The following is a 27060-nucleotide window of genomic DNA, read 5'->3' as shown; positions in this document are numbered from 1 at the left end:
AGGTCGGAGTGAGGGGCACCGTCCCGTGGTAGTCGGGGACCCCCCTTGGGGCACCCCGCTATGTCAATAAGGGGGGGGTGCTTCCCCGCCTGACGTCACTTCCCGTGGAGTTCCCCCCCCACCCCGCGCTGTTTATCGCCTCGGCGGTTCCGTAGCTTTGGCTTTTCGGGGTCCCCCAGGCCGGATCGGGCCCCTCTTGGCCCTGAAAACAGGGTTTGCTGCCGCTGTAAGGGGGGCAGGGCCAGAGGAGGGGGCGGGGGAGGATGTCCCATGGGGCGGGGGAGGGGTCCCAACGCCCCCCCCCCGAGCTGCCCCCCAAAACCGTCTACGTGCTGCTGCAGGAGCCGGACCACGCCGGGCAGCTGCTCAGGTAAGCGGGGACGGGGGTCCCCCAGCCCCCCTTAGCGGTGCCCCTCACTCCTGATCCGCAGCCCCACTTTCCTACCCCACGGGCACCCCTAATTCCCAGTCTTGCCCTGAGACCCCAGCCCCGTTGCTTCCCACGCATTTCTTATCCTCCTCCCTTGTGAGACCTTATAGTTTAGATAGAGGCTGTGGGTCGGGAGTGAGGGGCAATAATAAGGGGGGGCTGTGGGTCAGGAGTGAGGGGCACCACGGGGCCATTGCAGTAGCCCATCAGTTCTGCATCCTCTTGCAAGAACGAATCTTCACTAGCCGGGGCCTGAAGACTTGACTGTCCAGGTTGGGTGATGCTTCAGCACAGGGACCCATGCCTTGGCCTGTACCTGTAGTGCAGGATCCTGGGGGTCCCCTGGGCACCTGGGCTCTCTGGGAGCAGAGCTGGGGGCTGGTGGCCCGTACGCCTTGATTCTCTGGGGATCTCATGGCTTTGGGCCAGCCTCAGCCCAGCTCCCAGATTCCTGGGTTCATTTGCTGTCCTGCCTGGCGCCAGCGCTGGGACCCAAGTGTCCGAGTTTGCTTCCCCCCCCACATAGCTCCGCGGTGCCCTTCACTCCCGACCCATAGTCCCCCGCATAGGCTCGCGGGGAGGGGGGCAGAATCGGAACCATTGGCGCGGCGAGGAGGTCCCAAGGCCCCACCCAGAGCCGGCAGGGAACCCGGGCTTCGCGTAGCTCGCACCCTGTAGGCCCTAGAGCGGTAAGGAACCTAGGCGTCCAGGCTCCCTACTCCGCCCCCCTCCAGACCCCACTTGCCTTCTAGACCCCAGAAGGAACTCAGGCGTCCTGGCCGCCAGCATCCCCCTCAACCCTCCAGGCCCCGCTCCCTCCTCAGATCCTAGAGAGAACCCAGGAGTGCAGGCCCTACTGACCCCCCTTTCCTCTCCTAGAGTGAACCCAAGCGTCCGGGCCACCTTCCCCGGCTCAGGAAGGGTTAAATCCCCACGCCTATAGTTTCCTGGAATTGAGTGCGGTCTCTTTAAGAGGGCGGGGCTTCGGTGTCCAAGGGGCGGGGCCTGGGCGCTGTGTGCTGCCCCCTGGTGTCCGCGCGCGCTGCCCCGGACAGCCCCGCCTCCAGGCCGCTACCGGCGCTTCGCGAGCGCCCTTGTCACCTGCTTCACGGGGAGTCGTACGTCCGGGCCACATGTGCGTGTGCGTGCGTGTGCGGGCGCCCAGGACTGTTGGGTTCTGTGTGTGCGCGTGTGTGCGGGTGCGTCCCGGACGCTTGGGTTCCGTGCGCGCCCCGCCCATGCCTGGGTGTGCGGTAGCTGGCCTGCCCGGGCGGGCGCGGCCCCCCGCACAGCCTCGCACGAGGGCGCTACTCCCCCAGACCCTGCAGCCCGCGCCCGCAGGGCACCACCCGGCGTGACATGCGCCCGCGTGTCCCAGCCTCAGCCCCCTGCTGCCGGAGTCGGGCATCGTAGCCGACATAGACGTGGAGAAGCTCCTGGCCCTGCCCAGTGACGCCTGCTACCAGCTCAAGAGCCAGCCCCTGGAGGCCGGGTAGGCGGGACCGGCCGGAAGTGGGGCTAGGCTGGCGGTGAGGGTTCGGGACAGGATTGTCAAATCTGAGAGCGGGGCTTGCAGCTTTGACGGCTCAGATGAGGCCGGGTTTGGGTCCGGACCAGGAGGGGCATAGGATTATGTTGGGCGTGACTGAGGGGTGGGGTTTGGTGCTGGAAGGAGGGGGTGGGGCTATGGAGGCGGGGCTTACCGTTCAGAGGGCAGGGCTATGATATGATGGACGGGGCTCCTGGGCCTGGGGGCAGGGCCAGAGTTGGAGTTGCAAGGGCATTTAGATTTGAGGGGCTAGGCTTGGGGCTCAAAGCAGGCACGGCTTGGAACTATGGGCAGGGTTTAGGGCTTACTCCCCATTTCTAACCTCTTCCCCCCCCCTTCCTCTGGCAGCAGCCCTCCCTCAGGCCCAGTGGCACTGCCAGCCCCCAGCCCTGCTCCCACAATGTCATCACGTGTGTTGCTGCGGCAGCAGCTGATGCGGGCCCAGGCCCAGGAGCAAGAGAGGCGGGAGCAGCAAGCAGCTGCCGCCTTCCTGCCCCCCCCCGGGACTGCACCTGCCCCCTCCCCTGCCATCGCTGCCCCCCTGCCCCGCTCCACCACTGCTGCCCAGGTGCCCGTCGAGGTTCTCAAGGTAAGTGCCCTGATTCTGGTTGAGGCTTGGGTTGGGGATTCTGATTTGGGGCTGGCTAGGCTGGATGGGGGCCCTGTGCTGGACCTGATCCTGGCTGTGGCTGGGGGAGGAGCAGGGGGTCCAGAACTGGGCACAATCCAGGCTGGGGCTAGGGTAGGGAGTGGGGCCAGGGTCCTGATCCTGGCTGAGACAGTGGTGGGGGTAAGGACAAGGGGGTGAGCAAGGGGCCAGATCTGAGCCCAGTCCTCCTTGCTGGATCCAGGGGAGTTGGTGGGGGACCCAATCCTGGCTGGTGTACATGGAGCAAGGAGTGAGGTAGTGAGAAGCCCTGATCTATGCCTGATCCTGGGGTCACCAGGCAAATGTGGTGGGGAAGGCCTGGTGCCTCCCTGCCCTTAACCTTGCTCCCTTCACCTCCATTATAGGTGCAGACCCACCTGGAGAATCCAACTCGCTACCACCTGCAAGAGGCGCAGCGACAGCAGGTCCGTCAGTACCTGTCCACCACCCTGGGATCCAAGCTGGCAGCCCAGGCTCTAGCTGGCACCAGCCCAGCTGTCCCACCCTCAACACCTACAGCTCAGCCTCAGGCAGCCTCAGTACCCCCCGCTGGCCCCAGCAGTGCCCCCAACAGCCCCATGGCCTTGCTGCACATTGGATCCAGCTCTGAGAAGGAGGTGAGTGTGGAACCTGTCCCCCCAACCCCATCTGTGGCCATGGCCCCTGGTCTCTGAATACTCTTTCCTCTCCAGCCCTGCCCCCACCCTGGTCCCACCCTGTCCCTTCCCGCCATGCCTCCCCTCCCACTAGTCTTTGGATGCTCCCCCTCCTCTTCAGCTCTGCCTTTGTGGTCTCTGGCTCTGCCCCCCCACTCTGGACACACACCTCTGGTTTATGACATCTTCTCCTCTACTCTAGCCCTGTCTCTTTGGTTTCTGGCCCCACCCCCTGCTTTCTGGTTGTACCCCTCTAAACCCCTCCTGCCACTGCATCCCCATCGCCCCTTTTTCCTGCCCCGTACTCTGACCTCATCTCCTCCCACAACACGCTGTAGCACTGAGGTTCCAGCAAGGGGACAGCAGGAACATGTGTGTGTGTGTGTGTGTGTGTGTGTGTGCACATGCGCACACACACACACACAACCCCAGCACCTGAGATTCTCTCACATATACACACAATGGCTGGACATACACACACACACGTGTCCAGGCCATATACACATGCATACGCAGACATGGAACCCTAGGTGTCTGGGACAGACGTGTGTGTGTCCTGGACTTGTGTGTACATATTTGTGCGTACAAACACGTGCCCTCATATGAATGAACCCCAACCTACTCCCTCAACGCATGCGTACTTTTGTTCCCACCTCCAGATTGATGATGTCATAGACGAGATCATCAGCCTTGAGTCGAGCTATAACGACGAGATGCTAAACTACATGCCTGTGGATGGGGGCTTGCAGCTGCCCAGCACGGTGAGGGGAACAAGACAGGCTGGAGGTCATGGGAGAGGGAAGCCATGGAAGTGGGGAAATTGGCTCTTCAAGAGCAATGAAGGGGATGGAGCTAGCCATGACACCATCTCTTTAACACTAAGAAAGTATTAGCTTGGGCACCACCCCTTTAAGGCTGGTATGTTGGGAGTGGGGGGAAGGGAGTATTAGATGGGACACTGTCCCTTTAAGACCCATATGGGCAGTGGTTTACCTTGAGTCTGAATTCTTTTCCTTTAAAAGAGATGGTTATATCCTGGAACACTACCCCTTTAAGGCCCATAGAAGGAGGGGGAAGGCTATACCTATGTGGAGGTGGGGGAAATGTGGCCTGGGGAGCCCCCCACCCAATCAGGTAGGGAGAAGCGGCCTGGTTCCAGGAGGCTCCACCCCCTCTATCAAGTCCCCGATAGCCAGTTGCCAGTGGACAGGAGGTGGGAATAGGGGGTGTGGCCTGGCCAGCCCTGCCTCTAACAAGAATGGAGGGGGTGTGGCCTGGGTCCTGAATTCCCCGCCCCCAGCTAACCACTTTCATGCTGTTCAGCTGCCAGTGGCTGGCAATCTGCTGGAGGTTTACCGCAGCCCGGGCCCTGGGGAGGTGCCTGGGGGCCCCGTCAGCAACTCCTGCCCTGCCGAGCTGCCCCACATCAAGGCTGAGCTCTCAGGTACCTGCCCTGTGGGGGGGGCCAAAAGCTGGGGGTGCAGGGAGCTGGGGGGAGAGGCCTCTCGGGGGCACTAGGTGGAAGAAGCTGGGGGTAGGGGGGCCTTTAGGAGGCTCTGGAGGGCTTGGCATAAGCTGGGGGACAGGGAGCTGGGGGCTCTGGGAAGCAAAGACCTCTAGGGTCCTCTAAGGGGTGGGTACAGAGTGTGGGAGGGTCTCCCAAGGAGTGGAAACCAGGCATCCTAGCCCTGCCTTCCATTGAAAAAACTCAGGGTACTGGCTGTCCTAGGGGCAGGAACCCAGGTGTCCTGGTCCCTCCCCACCCCTTGTGAATAGAACCTAAGGGTCCTGAAACTCCTTGGGGAAGGGGCTGTAGGGGTGGGATCCCAGGGGGTGTGGGACCTGTCCTAGCCCTGACCCCCTGCTGTGGGGGGTGTCTCACGGCTATATCCCCCCAGAGACAGAGGCCAAGGCGCTGCTCAAGGAAAGGCAGAAGAAGGACAACCACAACCTGAGTGCGTTGGGGGGGTCTTGCGTTTGAGGGGCCCCTGAACTTGGGTGGTTGGGGGGAGAGGCCTGGATGGGGTTGGGGGCCCTAAGGGAGTTGGTGGGGATCTTGGGTGGTGTTAAGGGAGCTTGGGGTTTGAAGCTGGTTGGGGGGGTTAGGGGAACCAGGGAGGGTGGTGGGGGCGGTCCCTGGGAGCCTGAAGCTGGTGGAGGAGATTAGGGGATCCCTTGGTGGGGCTGAGGGGATGCAGGGTTGGAGGCACCAGGAGTTTGGGGGGCACAGATGTAGCTGAGAGAGGCTTGGGGGGAAGAGGGACCCCAGGGGGGCTTAGTTGTATTAAAAGGGGGGTTGGAGGATGCTCTGGGAGTTTGGGGGACCCCAGCCTGATGCCCCCGCCCCCCCCCCCCCCCCAGTTGAGCGGCGGCGACGGTTCAACATCAATGACCGGATCAAGGAACTCGGGACCCTCATCCCCAAGTCCAATGACCCGTAAGTGTGGGCAGGGAGTGGGGGAAATGCAGGGACCCAGGCTCCCAACTCCACAAGGATGGAATCCAGGGTCCTGCTCTTCCCTTGCCCCCACAACGAGGGAATCCAGGCATCTTGCACTTCTCCCTCCCAGGAGGGAACCTAGGAGTCCTGACCCCTCCCACATGAAAAACCCAGGCATCCAGCGTCCCTCCCCACCCAGGGGAGAACCCAGGAGTCCTGCTCTCTCCTCCCTCAGAAGAAAACCCTGGCATCGTACTCTTCCCTCACCTCAATGAGGAACTCAGGCATCGTGCCCCCTGCCCTCCAGGAGGGAGTTCAGGCACCTGCCTCCTCCCCACAGGGAAATGCGCTGGAACAAGGGCACCATCCTCAAGGCCTCGGTGGACTATATCCGCAAGCTGCAGCGCGAGCAGCACCGGGCACGGGAGCTGGAGCTGCGCCAGCGCCGCCTCGAGGCTGCCAACCGCAGCCTGCAGCTGCGAGTTCAGGTATGTGGGCCTGGGGTTTGGGACTAATGGGCGGAGCCATGCGGCAGGGGGCAGGGCTAGCAGAGCCCAGGGTGGTGAGGCCTGGAGGCAGAGGTGGGGCTAGTGGAAATGGGTAGAACCACAGGACTGGACTGAGGCAGAGGCCAAAGGGGTGGGGCCTAGAGATGGGGAAGGGTTGGGGCCAAGGGGCAGAAGCCCAGAAGGGCGGGGCCAGGAGAAGGGGTGGAGTCATTGGGCTGGGGGCAGGGCTAAGGGGGGGCAGAGCCAATTGGCTCTGGAGACTAGAGGCTGGACTGAGAGGGTGGGGCTAACTACCTGAAAGTGGAGGAGCAGGGCTAGCGAGGGAGCTGCTGCTGCAAACGCAGGTGGGCTGGGTTGCCAAGGGCGGGAGAAACCTGGGACTGGGTGTGTGGGTCCTAGCCTCAGGAGCTGAGCTCATAGTATGGCATGGGTGTGGTTAAATAGGGGTGTGGCCGGAGTTCCCTGACCCCACCCTCCTTCTCCTCCCCTTCACAGGAGCTGGAGATGCAGGCGCAGCGGCACGGACTTCCGGCCCCAGCACCTGCTGTCTCTGTCTCTGCCCGGGCTGATGCCTCCGACCCAGGCCCCGCCCCCGGTGAGGTCCCACCCCCTCCCGCCTGCCTGCTGGACTTGGCATTGGCGGCGGAGGACTTGGGCTTCCCCCTGGGTCTGGGCGGAGGTGGCGCCTTCGAGGACGTCCTCATGGAGGACGGAGGCGGCCCCCTGTCCCCGCTGGGCGCCAGCGACCCCTTGCTCTCGGCCGTTTCCCCCGTTGCCTCCAAGGGCTCCAGCCGTCGCAGCAGCTTCAGCATGGAGGACGAGTCATGAGGGTGAAAGGAGGGGAGGGTTGGAGGTTTCCCACTTAAAGGCAGGCCTTGCCCCCTTTCAGAGAGGTGGTGCCTTTCAAGGCAAGCCCCACCCTTTCTGAGGCTGGTTTCACTGCTTTAAGGCAGATTCTACCCTCTAGGAGAGATTTCGCACCTTTAAGGGCATGTCTGCCCCTTTAAAACAGGTCCTGCCCACTGAAAGAGGTGGGGGGGAGACTACTGTCTCTGCGAGGAAGTTCCTAACGCCCAGCTTTAAGGCAGGCCGGCCCCACCCACTTCTAGGAAGCTGTTCCTTTAAGAAGGCCCCACCGTCTCCATAACCCTCCTCTCAGCCCTTCCCTCCCCTAGCCTGGCCCCTCAGTCATGTTAGCAGAGCCCACCCTTCCTTTTTTAGTCCCACCCGTCTCTTCATTAGGGGGCGGGGCTTGCCAGCAAGGGAGCCAAGCCAGGGCCTGCCTGTCTTTAACCCTCACTTCATTTTATATAAGCCCCTCCCCTTTTATGTTACTGTTCAGCTCGTGGTAACGCCTCTGGCTACAGCAGACAGCAAACCCAGCCACTTCCCCTACCCCGAGAATGGCGGGGGCAGGGACATGAGGGGGAGGGGCTGGCTCCACCCCCTCAGTCTCACCCTCCAATTTTGTACATGGGAAGTTATCCAGATCCTGATGAATAAACCTGCCAGGGAGTGCTTTTCTAATAGGCTGTGTCCTGCGGCTGCATCTAGGGATGGCTGGGATGCACCCAGCCCTGGGGAACAACTAAATATCGATATTCAGTCATGTCTAGGGTACAATACATGGGTTTAACGGCCTTGCTGCGGGGTGGGGCAGCCGAGGAGTGGCTGGGTGTAACAATACCCAGGAGGGATTAGATGTGCCCACCTCTGGAGTGTACCTAATACTGCCCACAAGGGACACAGATGTACCCTTCTCTGTTGGGGGTGGATGGCTGGTCATAACAGCACCTGGGACCTGCTCAGCTGCAGCCAGCTCTGGGATGCAACAGGTAAGACAGCCATGTATAGCAGAACACCAGGAACACTAGGTTATACCCAGGTCAGGGGTAGCTGAGCACAGCAGGGCACAATAAAGCCAGGTGAGCTCAGCTGCAGCTAGCTCCAGCATGGGTCAGGTTAGAAACAGCCCACTATAATATGGTGTGAAGGATACCATAGTGGACCCAGCTCTGGGGCAGAGGTATCTGGGTACAAAAGCCTCCCCCTGGACTGGGATGCAGCTGCTTCTGGGACAGGACAGCCTCATCTAGCAGCATTGACAAGAACCAAGATGCACCCAGCTCTGAGATGGGGCAGCAGCTGGGTGTAATGATGCAGTCAAAAGCCCCTTTTCCAGCCCTGGGGAGGGAAGACCAGAAGAGCCCCCCCCCCCACAACACCCCATTGGGTACAGCATGTTTATTCAGTACAGCAGGGCTGGGGAGGGGTAGGGATAGTTGAACCCAGGTATCTGAACTCCTCTCACCCCTCCATCCCGCAATTCCCTGAACTCTGAAAGAACCCAGGAGGATAGGTGCCTCTTAACTACATTCCCCCCTGCAGGGCCAGGACCCCAGGTGTCCAACCAGCTCTTACTACCCACGCTTCCCTGAGCAGAGAGAGAACCCAGGCATTGGGCTGCCTCTAACCAACCCCTCCATGCAGGGGATTGTACCCAGGCATATTGGTTAAGCTATTACATCTGCAGACAGCCCTGCAAGCACGGGAAGGGGCAGCTGGTGGCCTGGGCTTGGGCTCACTCCTTGGGAAATGCAGGTGGGGAGTTGGGGGCCCCCAGGGGCTTGAGGGCAGCGCGACCCCGCAGCTCCTGGAACACAGACGTCATGTGTCTGCTCACAGCCTGTAGGAAAAGTAGGTGTGTTACTAAGCTGTGCACATCTATGCCGTTACACTCACCTGCTGCCTCACCCCAGAGGTGGGCACATCGTCCTTCCTTAACTTTTGTTATGCTTGTCTCTTCCCCACCCCACATCTGGGCCCTCCATTGCCCTGGTATACATAGCTGCTGACCCTCAGAGCTGGGCATATCTGAGGCTTCCTTGGGCCTAGTATACTCAGAGGTTGTCCCCGACCCCAGCAGGGCACATCTAGGCCTTCTCTGGATCGTTAAATTAAGCTGTTTCTAGCCATCCCCCCAACCCAGAGCTGGGCACATCTTGACCCTCCATTACCCTGTTACACTCAACTGCTGCCTCCCTCACACCTGGGCACATCTCAACCTTCCCTGAACCTTGTTATACTTGGTTGTTCCACACACCAGAGCTGGGTGTATCTGGACCCAGTTGCCTCCTTATATTCAGCTGCTGCCCCCCAGAGCTCGGCATATCCCAGTCTTCCCAGTGCCGCCTTATATTTAGCTGTGCCCAGCCACAACCTTCCCCCAGGAGCTGTTCCCTCCTGCACCCCAGAGCTGGGCACATCCCAGCCCCGAGTCTTACCTTGTCCACCTCTGTGAAGGTCTGGGCTAGACCCTGCCGGTCCCCAGAGCTCTTAGGCTCTGCCCTGTAAATGGGGGGCAGGTTTAGAATGAATACTAGAGGGGGCTATGGAAGACCCCAGTTTTCAGCTTCCCCCCAGCTACAATGTGGCTGGCTTTGGTGGGCAGCAGGTGCTAGACATAATGCAAGCCAAGCCCTTGGATGTGGTTGGCTCTGGGGTGGGCACTGCAGGTTTGGGTATAATGGTGACCCTAGGATGTGGGCTAGCTGTGGGGTGGGGCACAGCTAGGTATAATGGGGGCCCTGAGATGCGTAGGATCTGGGGTGGGAAACATTAAGGCTAGAAATGATGAGATGGAGTGGGGCAGGGCTGGGTCTAACAGGTTCCTCCAATGAAGCTGGCTCTGTGGAGATCTCACCTGTCAGCATGCAGGCCCCCGCGGCCCCCCCCAGAAAGGGGCATGTGTCCCAGCTCCTTGAAGTGTGTGATGCGTCTACGCCCAGGGCTCGTCCCCCGCCCTTGGGTCCCGGACGAGTCTACCCGTAGCCTGACCGGGGGGGGGGGGGTGGGGAGGGGTGTGGAGTGGAGAAGAGACAGGGCTGAAATGTGTCTGACTTGTAGGTGGGCCATGTGGGCTGCTGAGTAAAACAGGTACCCCAAGATGAAGCCACCTCTGGGGTGGGGCATTGGCACTGTGTATAAACAGGAGCATTGTGATGCAACTGGTTCTGGGGTGGGGCATGTGGGCAGCTGGGTATAACAGGAATTTGCAGATGCAGCCAACTCAGGGGTGGGGCACTAGGGCTGAGTATAACAAAACCTCCTCAGATGCAACCAGCTCGGGGGGAGGGGAGGGCAATGCTAGTGCCTGCATATAAACAGGGACCCCAGGATGTGGTAGGCTCTAGGGTGGAGGATGTGGGTAGCTGGGTATAACACAGGCCATAAGATGCAGCCACCTCTGGCCTAGGAGTGTCAATGGCTGCATAAAACAAGGGCCCCAGAGTACAGCTGGCTCTGGGGTGGGCACTGGGGACTGAGTATACTACAGACCTTGGGGTGCAACTGGCTGTGGAATGGGTGACTTAATAGCTAGGTATGATGGAGCCCCTGATGTTGCTGGATTGGGGGTACAACATTAATGGCCAAGTGTATCCTCTTACCTGCTGCTTGGTTCCAGAGTGGTTTCAGTAGGGGGGTTCTTGAACTCACCATCCACAGGAGAGGCACTGGGAGGGGGAGGGGGAAGGGATATGCACCACCAAGTCAGCTGCTCCTAGGCCCCCCACTCTCAGCTAGACTCCACTGCCTCTGCCCAAGCCCCACCCCCTCACCAACACCTGCTCCCATTAACCTCTTCCCACATAATGTCCCAGCCAAACCCCATACCTCCCATGCTCCGCCCCTTTCCCAAGTGCCACCCCAGACTCCTCCCCCTTCTCAAGCCCCACACCACTTAATCCCTTCCCTACCAGGTGGCCTCTCCCTTCTAGAAGCCTAGTACTACCCACTTCAGGTTCTTCCACTCTCCCTAAGCTCCGCCCCCACCCAGGCCATACTCCCTATCACTTAACCCTGTGCCTCCCAGGTGCTTCCTCTTCTCTACAGCCCTGCCCCTCCAGGCTCCTCCCCTTCAGCCCCAAGCCCTACCCCCCATTGCTTAACCTCTTTCCAAGGTACCTTCTCCCCTGTAGCCCCACTCTGTCCCCTGCTGCCAAGCCCCTGTCATCCCTGCTTAGCTTCACCCCTCCCCAGCCAAGCCCTGCCTTCCCCCCCCCACAGGTCCCCAGCTCACCATTCAGGCAGGACAGGAAATGTGTGTGGAATAAGGCTTCGGGCCCCATTCACCTCCGGACGTCCCCACCATCGCCGTGGGCCTGGTGGGGGTTAAATCAGTTTTTGTGGGGCACTGTGGCCTGGGGCCCCTGGGAGGCGGCTGGCTTGGTGCATACGCACAGACTAGCAGGAGGCTGCATCTCCCTTCCTCATGCAAGCATGAGGATTCACATGCATCTGCCCTCCTGGTACACTCACCCCTCTCATGGTTCAGTCCCCCTCCCCCTCAGCTCGCAGAGATTCTCACACCCACCAAGACTCTACCCCCTTGTGAACTCACCAGGGGCCATTGGGGGGTCATCACATGATATGGGTAGGGCAGAGGGGGAGGTTCCTGGGGGGGCGTCACCTTCCTCAGCCACACCCTCCAGCTGCAGGGAGTCACTGTAGGGGAGGGGCATGAAAGGCCAGGCCCCACCCTCTTCCAAAGCCCTACCTACCACTGTTAGCGCCCCCCCTTCTGCCCAAACCCAGCCCCACCCCTGCCAATCCAGTTGACCCCTTCCTCTTCAAGATCTTCCCCTCATGAACCCCCAATTAACCTCTGCCTGCAATAAGCTCCACCCCCTAGAGCCTCCAGGCCCCACCCCTAAGCCCATACCCAGTTAACCCTTTCCCCAACACCTTCCCCTAATTCAAGGGACCCCTCCTCATCCAGGCGCCACCCCTCAGCACCCGTTAGCACTTTCCCCACAAGACTCTGCCCCCACCCCTAAGCCCTGCCCCCTTACCAGTCTCCGTCATCGACATGTAGTGCCATGCACTTCTCATAGATGGGCCCGGACAGCGCAGGGGGAGCAGGGAAGGCAGCATCAGGCTGCAGTACCAGGGCTGCCACAGCCGCGTTGAACCGGGGCTGAGCCCCCACGGGGTCGGTGCCGGGTGGAAGACCCCCCAGTGCTGGCCCAAAGCACACAGCCAAGTTGTGCGCATCCATCAGGTTCTCGTCGCTGTACTGGGACAGGCTGGGGGGAGGCTAGGGAATCACTGGGGGGGGACTGGGACAGGCTGGGGGACACTGGGGTCGCTGGTGGGGTTGGGGGGAGACTAGGAAGGGACTGGGAATGACAGGGACAGGTTTGCGAGCATTTCAGGATACTGGGAGGGATTGGGAGGAGACTAGGAATGACATGAATTAACTGGAAAAGGCTGGGTACCACAAGTCTCTGAGAGGAGCTGAGAGGGGACTGGGAGCACTGGGAATCACTAGGACAGTCTGGGGTGTTGGGAAGTCCAGCCATGATGCTTACTGGTTACACTGGATCCAACTGAAGTAAGGACTAGGAATGACTGGCTAGGACAGCTTGGGGGGACTGGAAAAAAGTCAGCAGGGCCTTAGAGCTGCCTCCCTGCAGCCCAGCCACCCCCACTTACTGGTTAGACTGACTGGTTATACTGGGGGTACTGGGAAGCCCTGGCTGGCAGCACTGCTAGTACTGGGAGGTCCTCACTGGCTAGACTGGTGACAGTGGGGCACTCACTGGTTGAGGAAGGCGAACAGGTAGCGCAGCAGCACAAGCGTCGGGGCCGAGAGCTGGGACAAGACAGCATGGAGCTGAGCCAGGCGGTAGGGGCCAGTGGGCAGCTCTGTAGGAGAGGGGGTCAGGGAGTGAGGGGCACCGCATGGCCCCATACTCCCACACATGCCACCCGCCCCATGCTCACAGCCAGGCCCCACTCCCCAGCCTCACACACTCACGGTCAGTGGCAATGAGGTCATTGTAGAGCTCAGGGGGCAGCAGGGGGGGTTGCAGCCCCCGGAAGAAAAGTTTCAGGGCCCCAGCCACCGAGTCCAGGCTGATGGGGGTCACAGGGTCTGCCAGTGGGTCCTCACCTGGCAGGAAGGGGTGCATTTAGCACAGGCCACACCCTTAGACCTGGCCCCACCCTCCAGCCCTGGGCTGAGACCCCTAGGATCTGCCCCTAGAACTCCCTGTCCAACCCCACTCCCTTGGCCTGGCCACACCCCGTCTCCCACAGCCAAGGCCCCTTGTCAGCCATGCCCTCAAACCAGGCTATGCCCCCAAGCTAAGACCTCTCCCAGATCCACCCACTAAGTTGTCCAAGCCCTGGCTCCACCCCCTGCACCATAGCCACAATTCTAAACCTACATCACATCCCTAACCCCCAGGCCACATCCCATCAAGATCTACCCCTACTACTCCCTTCCAAGCCCTGCTTCCTTTCCAAGGCCACACCCCTGGCTCCCAAAGCCCTGCCCCCACCTCTCTCAAAGGCATTGCGCAGCTCCGACACCTCAACCTGAGACCCTGGGACGCGGAAGATCCCCTCGTGCTGCAGCCCTGGGTGGAAGAACCCAGGTGTCCAGAAGCTCAGATTGGGCCATGAGACCCAGACTTCCAGGAGTGGGGATGGGTGGGAGGCGTGAAACTGAGGCATCCAAGATCAGGGACACATACATACACACACAACACCCAGGCATCCAGGAAGCAGGGGTGGAACCCAGGTGTTTGGGAGTGGGACGGGTGGAATCCAGGAGTCTGGGATTTGAGAGGCACAGAACCCAGGTGTCCAGGAATGGAAGGGAGGGAAAACATGAAACCCAGACATCCGGGAGCTGGGGCAGGGGTGGGGAGAAGGTTGTAGAACCCAGGTGTCCAAGACCTGGGGGGCATAGAACCAAGGCATCTGGGACCCTACGGGGAATCCAGGAGCTGGGGGTGTGGAGGAAACCCAGGCAGCTGGGTGCTTACCATGCAGGTTGATGTAGCGGATGCAGCTCTTCACTACCAGGGGGATGGGCTCCCCTGTGCTCTGGGGAGGGAGGGAGGATCAGGCCCTGTCCCTTCCCCAAGCTCCCTCCCTCACAGTGAAGAGGCTGGATTCCCTCCCACCAGCAGAAGCTTGACGCCAGCCCCAGCACTGACAGCATGTCAAGAGTGAGGTCTATGAAGGAGGGAACTAGAGGTTGGGAATAAGGGGCACCATGAAGGAAGGGCTGTGGGTCAGGAATGTGGGGCACCATGGAGCTGTGGGGAGGTACCTGTACAAAGGTCTCCAGGTCACTGGGGAAGCCCTGCCCAGGACACTGCGACAGAGGCCGAGGACACCGCAGGCGCTGGGGGGTCCTGAGGGGAACGAAGACATGTGAGATCTGGTGGGTTGGGGGGGGGGAGGGAGGAAAGGGTTCTGGTGGGACAGTTCTCCCTCTCCCTGCCTCTATGCCCCCTACCCTACCACACTCACCTGTACAGCTTCTCTGCTGAGGCTGCTGGGAAGAGAGAGAAGAGATGCAAGGCCCTGTTGTCTGGGTTCTTTCCCCCCTACAGTGTGGCAGTGCCCCTCACTCCCAACCCACAGCCCCGCCATAACTCGCCCCGCTTGAGTGCTGCCTGCAGCTGATCCCTCTTGGACTCCAACTTAGCCTGGACGCTTCGGTCCCGGAGAAAGTCGCTCAGCTTCTGTGGGGAGAGTGGGGAGGGAGTGAGCAGCACCACAGAGCAACAAGGGGGTGCAGATTGGGAGTGAGGGCACCACTGTAGGGGCTGAGTGTTGGGAGTGAGGGGCACCGCACCGCCAGATAGAAGCTCTCTGTCTCTTGCAGCTGGGCCCGGCGTTTCCCTGGCGGGGTCCGGGTGGGGGTGGGATCCTGGGACTCCTGGATTCCCAGCTCCGACCCATCATGCTCCTCGGTCCCCATCAGCTCTGCAAGGCTGCCTAGTGTCGCCTGGAGCGTCTTGCTCAGCTGGGAGCAAAGAATCGTCAGAAGTGGCTCCCAGAATCCTTTGAGGTACTCCCTGGGCTATTCAAAATGGCTACCTGATTTAACGGGATCCCTGGCCACAGCCATCTGGGCCCCACCTACCACCCAGCCCCCCACCTCCCTTATGGACCCATAACTGTCCTCAGCCCCCCCACCTGCCCCTCTGGACCCCTTCACCCCTCCCCAACCACCCCTAACTACCCCCAGCTCCCTCACATCCCTCCTTAGCCCCTTCCACCTGCCCCCTGCCAACCCCAGCCTATCTTAACTGGGCTCCCAGGCCCCACTTGCCCCCACAACTGCCCCCCCCCCACCTCCTCATTCTCCAGGTCAAGAGCGCTAAGGCGGGTCTGCAGCTGCTGGAGGCGCTGGGACAGTTCTGCGCGCAGGGATCCCTCGGCCACCACCTCGGCCACCTGGGGGAGTGGAGTCATTGGGTGGGGAGGGGGGTGGAGTCATGGATGCCCTCCCCCCCAATCCTGGACTCCTCTATGCCCCCACCCTCACACACACCTGTACATGCACATGCCATTTTGCACACACAACCTTCCCATATGCAACCCCTGGCACATGGAAGCACAGATCGCATGTGCATACACATACCAGCATGCATCCCTTTCACAGGCCCAGCCCCTTGTATGCAGATGTACGCAAGCCCCTTGCATATGCCTGTATGTACCTGGGCCCCTCCCACAACCTGCACACCCATGGTCTTTTGCACACATCCCTCTTGAGTACATGACCCCCATGTCAGTGCACATGCACCCCTCCTTCCCTCCAAATCACTCATGGCCCCTTTGAACAAGCCTGGGCAAGCCTGTTCTGCCCCTAGTGCACTCACATCTAAGCCTCCCCTCAGCATACACATGGCCATTCGCACGTTCATATCTGCACACCTCATACACCCCCTCCCCCATTCCCTGACCCACGCACCTCGTCACCCTCGTGGGGCTGGTACTCGAAGGAAGGGGGTAGGCAGTAGGCATTGGGATTGGCCTCCATGACCTTGGCTTTGTCTCCGGAGGGGTCAAGGCCTCGCACGGCCCCATCCAGCCCCTCCAGCCTCCCCAGTGGCCCACCCCGGGCCCGACGCTCAGCCCCCATGTAGCGCTGGAGAGTCCGGGCCAGGCCAGTGTGGAAGCCCAGGTCACAGCACTGGGAGCCAAGGGAGGCAGAGGTGAGAGTGGACTGGTGCCTCTCATTCCCACCCACAACCCCCCCTACTGGTGCCCCTTACTCCAAACCCACAGCCACCACTCCAGCACCCCTCATTCCCAAACTGCAGCTCTCCCAACCCACAGTGCCCCTCACACTTGACCTGCAGCCCCCTGCTCCCTCACTGGTGCCCCTAATACTTGAAGTCGTGCCTTTAACCCCATGATGCCCCTCACTCTGGATCCATAGCTCTCCTTATTGGGCCCCTCACTCCTCACCTACAGCACCCCCATACAGCCCCATGGTGAACCTCAATCTGACCCTCAGCACAGGGGATTTCCTAGATGCCTGGATGTGTCTCAGTTTCCTGGGCCTAGGGGAAGAAAGCTGGGCTACTGGACACTTGGGTCCATTTCTGTTTCCCAGGGTTGGGACTGGGGCAGACAAGGAGAGTACCAGACACCTGAGTCCCACTCCTGACTTCCTGGGGCATGGGTAAGTTTTGGGTGTCCCAGGCGGGAGTGTGGGGTGGGTTCCTAGACACCTGGATCCCTCTCTGTTTCCTTGGGGTTGGGATGGGGGGAGGCTGGGACCCTCTCCTGGTTTCCTAGGGATAGGGTTTCCTGCCTTCTGCAGCTAGGGGTGTTTCAGCAGGGCTGGGGTGGGGGAAAGTGGCTCCTGGATGCCCAAGTCCTTTTTCGGGTTCCCTGGGGGTGGGAGAGGGCCGTAGGGGGCGTTCCTAGACACCTGGGTCCCTCTCCTGGTTTTCCGGGACTGGAAGAGGGGGCTGTGGGGCCCCCCAGGTCACCTGGGTCTCACATACATCAAGCAGATGGTCGAGGTCATGCAGGAAGTGCACACGCAGACGGGCATTGGCGGCCCCCAGCAGGAGCAGGTAGTCATTGCGTGCCTTGGCCGCCTTCAGCTGTGCCTCCTGCGCCCGTACCAGGCGCTGTGCAAATAGCGGATAGTCGACACTACCCATGCCCTGCCCCCGCCAGGCCACGACAAATGGCCTCAAGCCCCACCCCTCAGCCACCCCTGCCCCAGGCTCCATTCAAACTCTACCCAGCCACCCCCACAGCCCAATCCCCTGCCCAAGCCTCGTCCCTTCCCCAAACCCAGCCCTCCCTCAAGCCCATCTCCTCACCATCAGGCCCTGCCCCTTGCAAGCCCCACTGGCCCCAAGCCCCGCCCCCTCACCTTCTCCACCAGCCGCTCCCCCTTGGTCATTGAGCCCCTCCGCGGAGTCTTGGCGCCGACCCCCGCTGGAGGTCCCGGGGGGGCGCTGGAGGGGTTGGGACGACCCCCGCGCTTCTCCTCCTGCCGCTCGGCCTCCCGCAGCTTCGCCTCAGCGCTTAGCGCCTCTGCCTGGTAGCCCTGGTAGGTGCGCAAGGCCTGGGGCAGGGCCGGGGTCAGAGGACCTACGCCCACTAGTGCGAACCCCACCCCCAGCCGCTCAACCTGGGCCTAGGGAACGGTAACGCTATTCCCCGCCCCAAGCCCCGCCCCTTGGGCACACCTAGTGGCTAAGGGTGCTGTAACGCCAAGCCCCGCCCACTAGCGATTTAACAAGGGGCAGCTGCTGGTAAGGGGGCAGGGTAACCCTAAGCCGCGCCCCCAGTTCTAGGCCCCGCCCTTAGGGCGGGAGTGAAGAACAGCTGGTACATCTGCACTGTGCGTGTGGGAGAGGGCGGGTAACTGCAAGCCACACCCCCTACCAGTTCCACGAAGAATTCCTGGTATCCCTGCAAAATGAGGGGGCGGGGCAACGCTAACCCCGACCCAAAGCCAAAGCCCTGCTGCCACTCACCGGCTGCACCTCGGCCACTGCTGCCAGCAGGTCTTCCTGGCTGCGCTGCTGCAGCTCCTTGGCCTGCATGGGGTGTGGCATAACCAGGATGGGGCAGGGCCACAGAGGGGACCCGGCCCTTCAGGCGGTTAACCCCTTTCAGCCCTGCTGCCGTTCTGGTCTCAAACCCCAGCCCCTCCTCCATAACGGTGCCCCTCACTCCCGACCCACAGACACCCCCCCCCAGCACTCACCTTCTTGGTTAGACGCCCCACATCTTCGCTGAGCTGTGCCAGGGCCAGGTTGAGGGGTCCCACGCAGGCCTCACCTAGGGCCCCATGCTCCCGCCCAGCCTGGCGTGCCTGGAGCAGGACAGCCTGGCAGCACTGGAGCCCGGATGGCAGGTCCTGGTCCCCACGCCTATGAGGACAGCAGTGCCCCTCACTCCCAACCTTCAGCCTCTCCACTTCATTATGGTGCCCCTCACCCCTGACCCACAGCCCCACCCCTTAGTGAGGTGCCTTAGTGAGGTGCCTCTCACATCTAATCTGCAGCCCCCCTCACCGCATTGCAGGGTGCTCCCGCAGCCGGGCTCCCAGGCGCTCAGCTGCTCGCTCCAGCCCGCGCCCATATTCCAACTCCAACTCCCCCTTGCGCCGCAGGAAGTCACCCAGGTCCTGCAGCAGCTGCTGCTTCGCCTCTGCCTGAGTCTCCAGCCCCCGCAGTTGCTCACCCAGCTGGGAGCGTAGCTCTGGGAGAGGGGGAAGAAAGGAGGGGGATCAGGGGGAAGCCAGTCATCTGGGCCTGCCCCCCACCCCACCCCCACTGGGAAAGGACCCAGGCATCAGGGCCCATAACCCCCAATTGAGAAAGAACGCAGGCGTATGTGTCCATGACCCTCCACACTGCGAAAGAACCCAGGTGCCTGGGACCCCCAGATGGGAAAGGTGCCTGGGTCCAGAACCACCCTCAGTTGGGAAAAGGACCCAAGCATCTGGGCCTGCAACCCTCCCAACTCAGAAAGAAACCCGGTGTCCAAGCCCATTACTGCCAAGAAAGGACCCAGACATCCACGTCCTTGACCCCTAAGAAAGACCCCTGGCATTGAAGTCTGAGACTTCCAACTGAGAAAAAACCCAGGTATCTAGACCCATGACCCTACAACTGGGAAATGACCCAGCACCCCCCTGAGAAGATCCAGGTATCTGAGTCTGGGACCCCTCAACTCAGAAGAGACCCAGATGCCCAGGGTCCCTTAAGAAAGAACACAGGAGTTTAGGTCTGGGCCCCTGCAAAATGGAAGAGAACCCAGGTGTCTGGCTTGTGCCCCCCCCCCCAACCCTGGAGAGAACCCAGGTGTCTGGGTGCAGAACCTTTCAACTGGGAAAGGACCCAGGCATCCGGCTCTGGGATCTCCAACTGAGGAAGAACCTAGGTGTCCTGGCCTGTGATCCTCCAGCTGGAAAAGAACCCAGGCATCTGAGCCCACAACCCTAAATTGAGAAAGAACCTAGGCATCTGTGCCCATAACCCCCAAGAAAGAACCCAGGCAACTGAGTCTGTGACCCCACCCACACCCTGCCACTGTGAAAGGACCCAGGTGTCCAAGCCTGTGACTCTTCAACTGCAAAAGGACCCAACCCTCCTGCCCTGGAGAGGACCCAGACATTTAGGCCTGCAACCACCTGCCCTCGGATGGGACCAGGCATGCAGGTCACAACCCCTAAACTGGGAGGGAACCCAAGCATCTGGGAGAGAAATATAGAGAAGCCCAAGGGGGGGGGGGGGCAGAAAGGGCACAGGAGCTCGGGGCTTAGTGGGGAGGGGCCTGGACCTTGGCTATGCTCCCAGGGTAGCAGTGAGGAAATGCCACCCCCCCCCCCCCCCACACACACACACACACTTCCTGCCCTTCCCCCACACTTCCTCTTTTGGGGCGGGGGCAGAAAAAAACCCAGGCATCCAGGCTCTCAGGCCCCCCTGCTTTAACCGCTGCCCCCACACTCCTCACCCAGAGGACCCAGGCCTGGGGCTCTTCCTCCAGAGAGGAAACAAAGGGGTTTCTTCGGTTTCTTAAATCGGGTTAATGTCTGTGGGGGGCCGGACACCTGGGTTCTCTGCCTGCTCCAAAGGCTGCGGGGATTCCCCAGGGGGAGGGGCACCAAGTGCTGGGGAGGAAGCAGAGCCTGGAGAGGAACTGGTGGGGGTGAGTCCCTACTCTTCCTCCCCCATAATGGGCTGAGCTCTGCACCTCAAGGCCACCTGTGTCTTCACCCACTGGAAGTGGGGGTGGGAATGGGGAGGGAGAACCCAGGCATCCTGGCTCAACTCTAAAATCTGGACCAACCCCAGAGCCACGTCTGCACCCTCCCCCTTGCCCGAAAGGGGAAGAGAGAACCCAGGCATCTGGGAGCCACCCCGACCTGCAGCCCCCACTCCGCTGCTAGGGTACCAAGGAGTCGGGGCTCCTTAACCTTCTGGTTTTACCCCTAGCCTCCACTGCGGAGCCGGAGAGAACTCAGGCGTCCGGGCTCCTTGGTCCCAAAGAACGCAGGCGTCCACCTCCCCCCCAACTCCGGGAACCCAGGCATTCAGGCTCCCCACAGCCTCAAAGAACCCAGGTGCCTGGGACTGCACGCCCACCTTTGACTTGCGCATCATATTCAGCCTTGCGCAGCTTCCCGTGGGTGCTCATCACGGGGCCCGATCCGGGGCTAGGAGGGTCCCCAGCCTGCTAGCTCTGCGCCTGGCCCCGCGCAAGGCTGGAAGGGGCGTGGCTTTGTGCAAGGCTGCGCCCCCTTCCCAGGCAGGCCCTCCTCCTCTGTGCCAGGCAGGCCAGGTGCTCCACCCCCCGCAGTGCTGAGCCCCAGCCCTGCCAACATAGGTCGGGAGTAAGGGGCACCGTGCCGCCATAGGCACGCGGCTGCGGATTGGTGCGGGGTGCCCCCCCAGTAATAACTCACTTTAAGTCCAGCTTTGCAGACACCTTTATTTAACCCCTTGATGACCACAATCCATTGCAACACACCCCTGTGCCTTGAAAGGGGTACCCTCCTTGAGATATGGCAGCCCTTAAATCCACACTGTGATGTCTACGTGGGTCCACACCCGGAGTCGGGATGCCTGGGTTCCCAATCCCTCCCAGGACTCCTGGGTTCCTTGGACACCTAGTTACCCTCCACCCCCCCGCCCCCCGCGTGACCCCGATGCCTAGTTTCCCTCCCCCTCAACACTCAGGTTCCCCTGCCGCCTGGGTCCCCCTCCTGGCGGCACTGGGAGTTAGGGCTCCGTCTTGCCAGGCTTAGTGCCCGCTCCAGCTCATGGCCAGGCACCAGGTTCAGGCGGTGCAGAGCATCGAGGAGCTGGTCCCGGGCAGAGCCCACGAAGCGCTGCTGCAGGAACTCGGGGAGGCCCGACCCGTCCCGCAGCGTGTGCAGCGGCACCCGCACCAGCCCCAGCACCTGCGAGAGTGGAAGCAACCAAGCGTAAACCCTGGTCCGGAGGCCTCGCCTCACCCTCTCGTAGGCCCGCCCACACCTTACAGCTCCCCCACCCTGCCTCCAGCTCCCACAGCCTTTCCCTCATGCCCCGCCCCTTTAGGTCCCCTGACCTCGCCCCCTCCTAATCCCACCCCTAATCCCACCTTGTACCAGCACCCTATTCTCAGGCCACGCCCCCAGTAGCCCCAGCCCCCTTTTACTTCAGGCCACTCGCACCCTACTACCCCCTGTCCGCCACCGCCCCTTTTAACGCCACCGCCACACCTCTTAACCACACCCCCTTTTTGGTTCTGTCCCCGCCTCACCTTCTGACCCTACCCCCTGCACCTTACTCCTTTTACGGCCCTAACCACGCCCCCGGCCCCCATAGGCCCGCCCACCTCCAGGCCATGTTCCGGGGCTCGCGCTGCCCCCTCCTCGATGTCCCGCAGCTGCTCGGGCTGGAGCTGCTTGACGTAGAGATGGGCCACGAGGCGCTGGCCAGGCCGGGGCTCGTGGGAGGAGCCGGGCCGTGCCCCCGCGTGCTCCTCTGGCCCCACCTCCAGCCCAGTCGCCCCCGGGCCTAGCTCCTCCCGCAGTTCCCGCAGCAGCCCCGCCTCCAGCGATCCGTCACGGAGGTCTACAATGCCTCCAGGGAAACCCAGGCGGCCGTCGAAGCGCAGCTGCATCTGGGGGTTGAACCAGAGACTGGGCCAGGAGGCAACACCCACTCCATCAGCCCAATCGCCAAGCCACCATGGCCCCCAAACCACGCCCTCCATATACCCATTCAACTCCAGGCCACACACCCCGAGTATATTCGCCCCGAGCAGGGCGAGCAGGCCCCGCTCCTCCAGCAGCCGCACCCGTCAGCATCCCGTACCCAGGCCCCGCCCCCTCTAGTAGCCACGCTCAAAACCTGTCCCCGCCCCCAAATCCAGGTCCCCCAAAAATGTCCCCCTCCCTCACTCCCAAGATCTGCCTCCCAAAGACCATGTCCAGCCCCTAATTGCCTCCCAAATGTCACCAGCCCCCGTACCCAACCAATTCCCCCAGCCATCCAAAATCTTCCACCTCCCTTCCCCATATCCAGCCCCCGACGCACCCACCCCTTCTTCTACATCTGCGCCCAGCCCCTCAAAAGCCAGCCCACGTGCCTGCCGCCCTCCGTACCCCTGCTCTCAGCCCCTCCCATTGCCCCCGTCCCCCGCTGACCAGGAGGACGAAGCGCAGCGGGACTCGACCGAAGAGGCGCCCGGAGCAGGGCGCGTAGAGCAGAGCGTGACACGCGTGACACCACGTGGGCGGCTCGAGCCGAAGCGCCTCGGCCCTCGAAAGCAGCCCGCGGTCTCCCATGGCGGCCCTGCCCCCCCCCCAGAAGCCCCCCCGCCTTTTCTTCGCGTTGACGTGGGGGTGAGTTGAACCAATCAGGACGGTGGAGGGGGAAGTTGACCAATCGGCACGCAGGAAAGGGCGGAGCTGATGGACGCTAAGACCACGGCGTAAAAGGGCGATGCTGGAAGGGGTGGAGTACAGGGCTCAACGCCCGGGAGCCAATGGGAGAGGGCGGCTCCTGCCTCCCCCAGAGTCACTGGGGGTTAAATTAACTCTCTTCCCCCCGCGGAATAAGACCCGCAATACACCCCGGAAGGAAGGGATCCTGGAACTGCCCCACCTGCTCAATACCCAACTGACAAGGCTGGAATTGCCCCTACCCCCAGGGTGCCCTTCACTCCCACCCCAAACCCCCAACCACCTCACGACTCCCCAGGCCCCCAACACCCACCATCCTCCTAGCCACCCAACCATATACCCACCTCATTACTACTCCCAACTACCTCACTGTGTCTACAGAACCCACCACCTCAGACCCCCCAACTACCCCCACTACCTCACCCCTGCCCACCAGGACCACCCTCACCCCAAATCCCTCCAGTAAGCTCAGAGGCCCCCCCCCAACCCTCACTTCCTCAACCTCCTGCAACCTCACCACCTGTATGCCAGTGCCTATAACTGCCCCCACACACGCAGCAGCCCCCAGGCAGAGGGAGCCAGAAATCAAGAGCCACACACAGGGTGGGGGAATGGGGGCAACTTTATTCTCCCCCCACCCCTCAAGTCCAAAGGGGGGTGGGAGGTGGCAGGGAGCCCTAGGAGGCTGAGTCAGAGGCCTCAGAGCTGTCCTTGATGTCAGTGCTCTCTGTAGCCTCGCTCACTTCGCTCAGGTCCTTGCTGTCGGCGCCACTATCCTCAGGGGCCCCTGGCCCCACAGGTCCCCATTCGGGGCCCCCACCACCTGCTGGGGGCTTAGGGTCTCCAGGGCTTGGGGGGGCTGGAGGAGAGCGCTCCTTCTGCTCCAGCTGGCGCCGTAGCTGTAACCGGGCAAAACGAGGGTGATGAGGCTGCAGGCCAGGAGTGAGGGGTACTATAGGGCTATGGGGGAAGCTCCCCACCTCATCAGCCATCTGTGTGAGGTCCCTCTTCATGGCATAGGCGTCCTCCCCATCCGCATAGTACTTGGGCTCCACCTCGCTGATCCTACAGGTGGCCTCTTATTAATGGGGTGGAAATATTAAAGGGGGAGCCCAGGACCTGACTGGCACAGACAGTCCCATAGCTCCCTCCAATGCCCATAGCCAGTCCCCGCTGGCAGTCCTCCACTATCCCATCACCCCCAGGCTTCACCCCTACTACCCCCCCCGGCTCTCCCCCTGGATCCTCCACAAGCCTGTCATCCCCAGTCCTTTGCTATCACATCGTTCCCCAGGAGCCACCATTATCCCATCACCCCCCGTGGACTCACTGGAAGTTGAGGGTGTTGGAGTAGAGGTGCAGAGCTGCCCGGTTGCTACAAGACAAGGCGGGTATTAGGTGGGGGGGTGTTGCCCCAGGGCTCCCTAAGGCACAGTATTTGCCCTATCCCCAGGGGGGCATATCTGAGGGGGCAGCTCCCACTTCTGGTGAGGCATGAAGTGGTTTAGAAGAGCGTAAGTCACAGGGCAGGGTCATGAGGTTACCCCCCTCTCCACTCAGATAGTTGGTGTGGCTTCGGAGTTCAGGGGTCAGAGGTCATAGAATGAGTGGTGACCCACAGAGGGGGAACAGGGATCAGCCACCACCATGACACCATGAGGTGGTCAAGATCACAACCCTTTGGCATAATGGTATAAGGAGGCAGGATCACCATGGGATCAAAAGTCAAAACCCCTCCCCAGTGTGTGTGGGGGCTCAAGGTCACCATGGGGTCAAAGGTCAGGGGCCACTCATCACTATGGGGTGTAGTGGTCAGTGTAACTGTGGGGTCAGAGGTCAGGGCTCACACCCTTATGGCGAATGCATGGACAGTCAATGTCACTGTGAGGAGGTCAAAGGTCAAGGCTCATGTATGCATGTGTGTAAGATCAAGATAACCATGAGCTCAATAGTCAGGAGTTACTCACCACTATACTGTGTGGGGGATGAGAGTCATTATAGGGTTAAAAGTCAGGAGTCACTGCCCCTTTGGTCACCTGCAGCCCTATGGACATGGCTGGGGGAAGGCAGGACCAGGGTAGGGGGGATACAGGACTAGACCCAAGGGACCCCAGGGAACTCCAGGCAGGGGCTAGGGGTCACTCACCTCTTGCGGACATGCAGAGACACGTACTTGGCATTGAAATTTTCAATCATGGCACGAGAGGCCTGGTCCATGAGCTTCTGTGCCAGCCCCAGGCGCCGGTGAGAGCGTTTCACTGCCTGGGGGTGGAGAGGATGGTCAGGTACCCCCCAGTCCCCACCCCTGTCCCAGAGAACCCAGGCATCGGGGCATCCAGCCCCTCCCAGACCTCTGAACTAGGGAACCTGGGCATCCAGGCTCCTACCCCCCCCAGTCCCCACTCCCCTCCCAGAGAAACTAGGCATCCTGGTTCTCAGCCCCCTGTTCTCAATTCAAAACCCCCACCCACTCCCAGAGAACCCAGGTGTCTGGGCTTCCAGCCTCCCCAGACCTGCAAACTAGGGATCTCAGGTATCAGGGTTCCAGACCCCTTCTCACGTCCCACCCTCTCCCAAAGAACCCTATCATCCAGGCTCCCAGCACTCTCCTGCTCCTTCCCACCCAACAGACTCCAGAGAACCTAGGAGTCTGGGCTCCCAGCCCCACTTGCATCTGCCCTCCTCCCTCACCCGCTCCAGATCCCCTCCCCAAACCTCCATCATCTCCTTGCGGATGGGAGAAAATCCCCAGACTCCCATGTGCCCCCCACCAAACTAAGTGCCCGGGGTGGGGAAGGGAGGTAGGACTCACCAGAGAAGTGATGTGTCCGTGGGGGACATCATCGGGGTCTTCCTCCCTGGTGAGCAAATGAAGGAGCTCAGTCCCATGGTGGGGGTCTGCAGTGCCCCTCACTCCCAACCCGTAGCCTCCTCTACATCCCCACAATGTCCCTCGTTCCTGACCTGCAGCCCTGCTGATAGCCTCATGGTGCCCTTCACTTCCAATCTACAGCCCCACCTCCAACTACAGACCCACTCAACAACCTCACCCCCATATTGGTGCCCCTCATTCCCAACCTGCAGCCCTCCTGTAGCCTCATGGTGTCCCTCAGCATTACTTCTGACCCGCAGCCTGCCGCATACAGCACAGCAGTGCCCCTCACTCCCAACCTGCAGCCGGTGACCCCACTCACATCTTGGCCAGTACATAGCCTACGATCTTCCCATTCTCATCTTCAGCGATGTAGGACAGCTGGGGGAGCAGATACAAATTAGGGGGCAAGGGGATCCCCCCAATCCTCTCTGTGCCCCTCACTCTGGACCCGGAGCACCCCCCCTCATAGGGCCAGGGGAGTGGGGGAGGGGTGGGGTTCCAGCTGGGAGGAAGGGGTGAGGCATTTATTTAATACCTTTAATGAGGTATGAAATACCCTTGGGCATCTCCTGGGTGGTGGCTGGAGCGACAGGCAGGGCCCTGTCAAACCAGCCTGGGCTCCTATCCACTGCCTTGGCAAGCCTCCCTGAGCTGGGAAGGAACCCAGGCATCCTGGTTTCGAGCCCCCTCCCCTCTCCGAGAACCCAGGAGTCCGGGCTCCTAGTCCCTACTATCACCCCGCCAGACCCCACCCTCCCAAGGAACCGAGAAGTCCGGGCGCACCTGTGGCCAAGACAGGCCGTGGTAGAAGTAGTACTTCATCTGGTAGTTCTCGGGCAGACACAGCAGGTTGCAGTGCTGCATGTTCATCAAGTCCTCGGGCTGCGGGGGGTAGAGAGGGCAGGTGAGAGGGCAGCGGACCCAGGGATCCGGGCCCTCACCCGCCCCCCAACTCCCAAGAGACCCAGGCGTCCGGGCTCCTCACCGCCCCCCCCAGGCACCCAAACCCTCCCCCGCACCCGCGCGTTGCGGATGTTCATGGCTCTCGCTCGGCCACTCCAGGTCCAGCTCCATGAGGGGCCGCCGGGGGAAAGGGGCAGGGCACAGGAAGCCACACTTGCCCTCCCCTCGGGCCAAGCTAGGCAAATCGGAGACCAACTTGGCCCCGCTGAACAGGCCCTTAGGCCAATCAGAGGCCAGGAGCCTCT

General features: G+C 61.4%; 4 protein-coding genes across 16 annotated transcripts; 1 reads left to right on the top strand and 3 right to left on the bottom strand.

The window, feature by feature from the left end:
- The first annotated feature begins 111 nt into the window (after positions 1-111).
- Positions 112-7760, top strand: TFE3 (transcription factor binding to IGHM enhancer 3). 7 transcript variants are annotated; one of them, XM_059733066.1, is made up of 10 exons: positions 112-370; positions 1809-1922; positions 2331-2568; positions 2994-3245; positions 3944-4045; positions 4608-4728; positions 5183-5239; positions 5646-5721; positions 6032-6212; positions 6729-7760. In XM_059733066.1, exons 1-10 carry the CDS (start codon positions 264-266, stop codon positions 7059-7061), a joined length of 1581 nt encoding a protein of 526 aa, XP_059589049.1. In that variant the 5' UTR covers positions 112-263; the 3' UTR covers positions 7062-7760. The 7 variants fall into 7 exon arrangements, with proteins under 7 accessions (XP_059589049.1, XP_059589048.1, XP_019346479.1 ...); XM_059733065.1 differs by having other exon boundaries at positions 114-370; positions 2328-2568; XM_019490934.2 differs by having other exon boundaries at positions 123-370; positions 2328-2568; positions 6065-6212.
- Positions 7761-8462: 702 nt separating this feature from the next.
- ARHGAP4 (Rho GTPase activating protein 4) lies at positions 8463-20815 on the bottom strand. Of its 4 annotated transcripts, none has more exons than XM_019490931.2 (23): positions 20669-20815; positions 18590-18776; positions 18280-18445; positions 18047-18109; positions 17437-17631; positions 17057-17185; positions 16012-16233; positions 15393-15494; positions 14890-15060; positions 14692-14776; positions 14562-14586; positions 14359-14443; positions 14069-14129; positions 13580-13657; positions 13054-13188; positions 12836-12941; positions 12086-12319; positions 11635-11738; positions 11314-11395; positions 10682-10747; positions 9937-10065; positions 9518-9581; positions 8463-8919 (listed from the first exon to the last, which is right to left on the bottom strand). In XM_019490931.2, the coding sequence occupies exons 1-23, from the start codon at positions 20718-20720 to the stop codon at positions 8815-8817; spliced, it is 2646 nt and encodes an 881-aa protein (XP_019346476.1). In that variant the 5' UTR covers positions 20721-20815; the 3' UTR covers positions 8463-8814. The 4 variants fall into 4 exon arrangements, with proteins under 4 accessions (XP_019346476.1, XP_019346477.1, XP_019346478.1 ...); XM_019490932.2 differs by having other exon boundaries at positions 14562-14583; XM_019490933.2 differs by lacking the exon at positions 9937-10065.
- A 179-nt stretch (positions 20816-20994) lies between these two features.
- Positions 20995-22889, bottom strand: LOC109283987 (U8 snoRNA-decapping enzyme). 3 transcript variants are annotated; one of them, XM_019490910.2, is made up of 3 exons: positions 22720-22889; positions 21906-22193; positions 20995-21486 (listed from the first exon to the last, which is right to left on the bottom strand). In XM_019490910.2, the coding sequence occupies exons 1-3, from the start codon at positions 22858-22860 to the stop codon at positions 21259-21261; spliced, it is 657 nt and encodes a 218-aa protein (XP_019346455.1). In that variant the 5' UTR covers positions 22861-22889; the 3' UTR covers positions 20995-21258. The 3 variants fall into 3 exon arrangements, with proteins under 3 accessions (XP_019346455.1, XP_019346456.1, XP_019346457.1); XM_019490911.1 differs by having other exon boundaries at positions 21906-22212; positions 22720-22800; XM_019490912.2 differs by lacking the exon at positions 22720-22889 and adding an exon at positions 22314-22391.
- A 692-nt stretch (positions 22890-23581) lies between these two features.
- NAA10 (N-alpha-acetyltransferase 10, NatA catalytic subunit) lies at positions 23582-26982 on the bottom strand. Of its 2 annotated transcripts, none has more exons than XM_019490948.2 (8): positions 26872-26982; positions 26636-26734; positions 26172-26230; positions 25790-25835; positions 25124-25239; positions 24308-24352; positions 23958-24042; positions 23582-23876 (listed from the first exon to the last, which is right to left on the bottom strand). In XM_019490948.2, the coding sequence occupies exons 1-8, from the start codon at positions 26890-26892 to the stop codon at positions 23655-23657; spliced, it is 693 nt and encodes a 230-aa protein (XP_019346493.1). In that variant the 5' UTR covers positions 26893-26982; the 3' UTR covers positions 23582-23654. The 2 variants fall into 2 exon arrangements, with proteins under 2 accessions (XP_019346493.1, XP_019346495.1); XM_019490950.2 differs by having other exon boundaries at positions 25151-25239.
- Positions 26983-27060: the final 78 nt, after the last annotated feature.

This window comes from Alligator mississippiensis, chromosome 8 (genome assembly GCF_030867095.1).
Source record: "Alligator mississippiensis isolate rAllMis1 chromosome 8, rAllMis1, whole genome shotgun sequence".
Classification (NCBI taxonomy): domain Eukaryota; kingdom Metazoa; phylum Chordata; order Crocodylia; family Alligatoridae; genus Alligator; species Alligator mississippiensis.
This window is presented reverse-complemented; position numbering and strand designations above follow the sequence as displayed.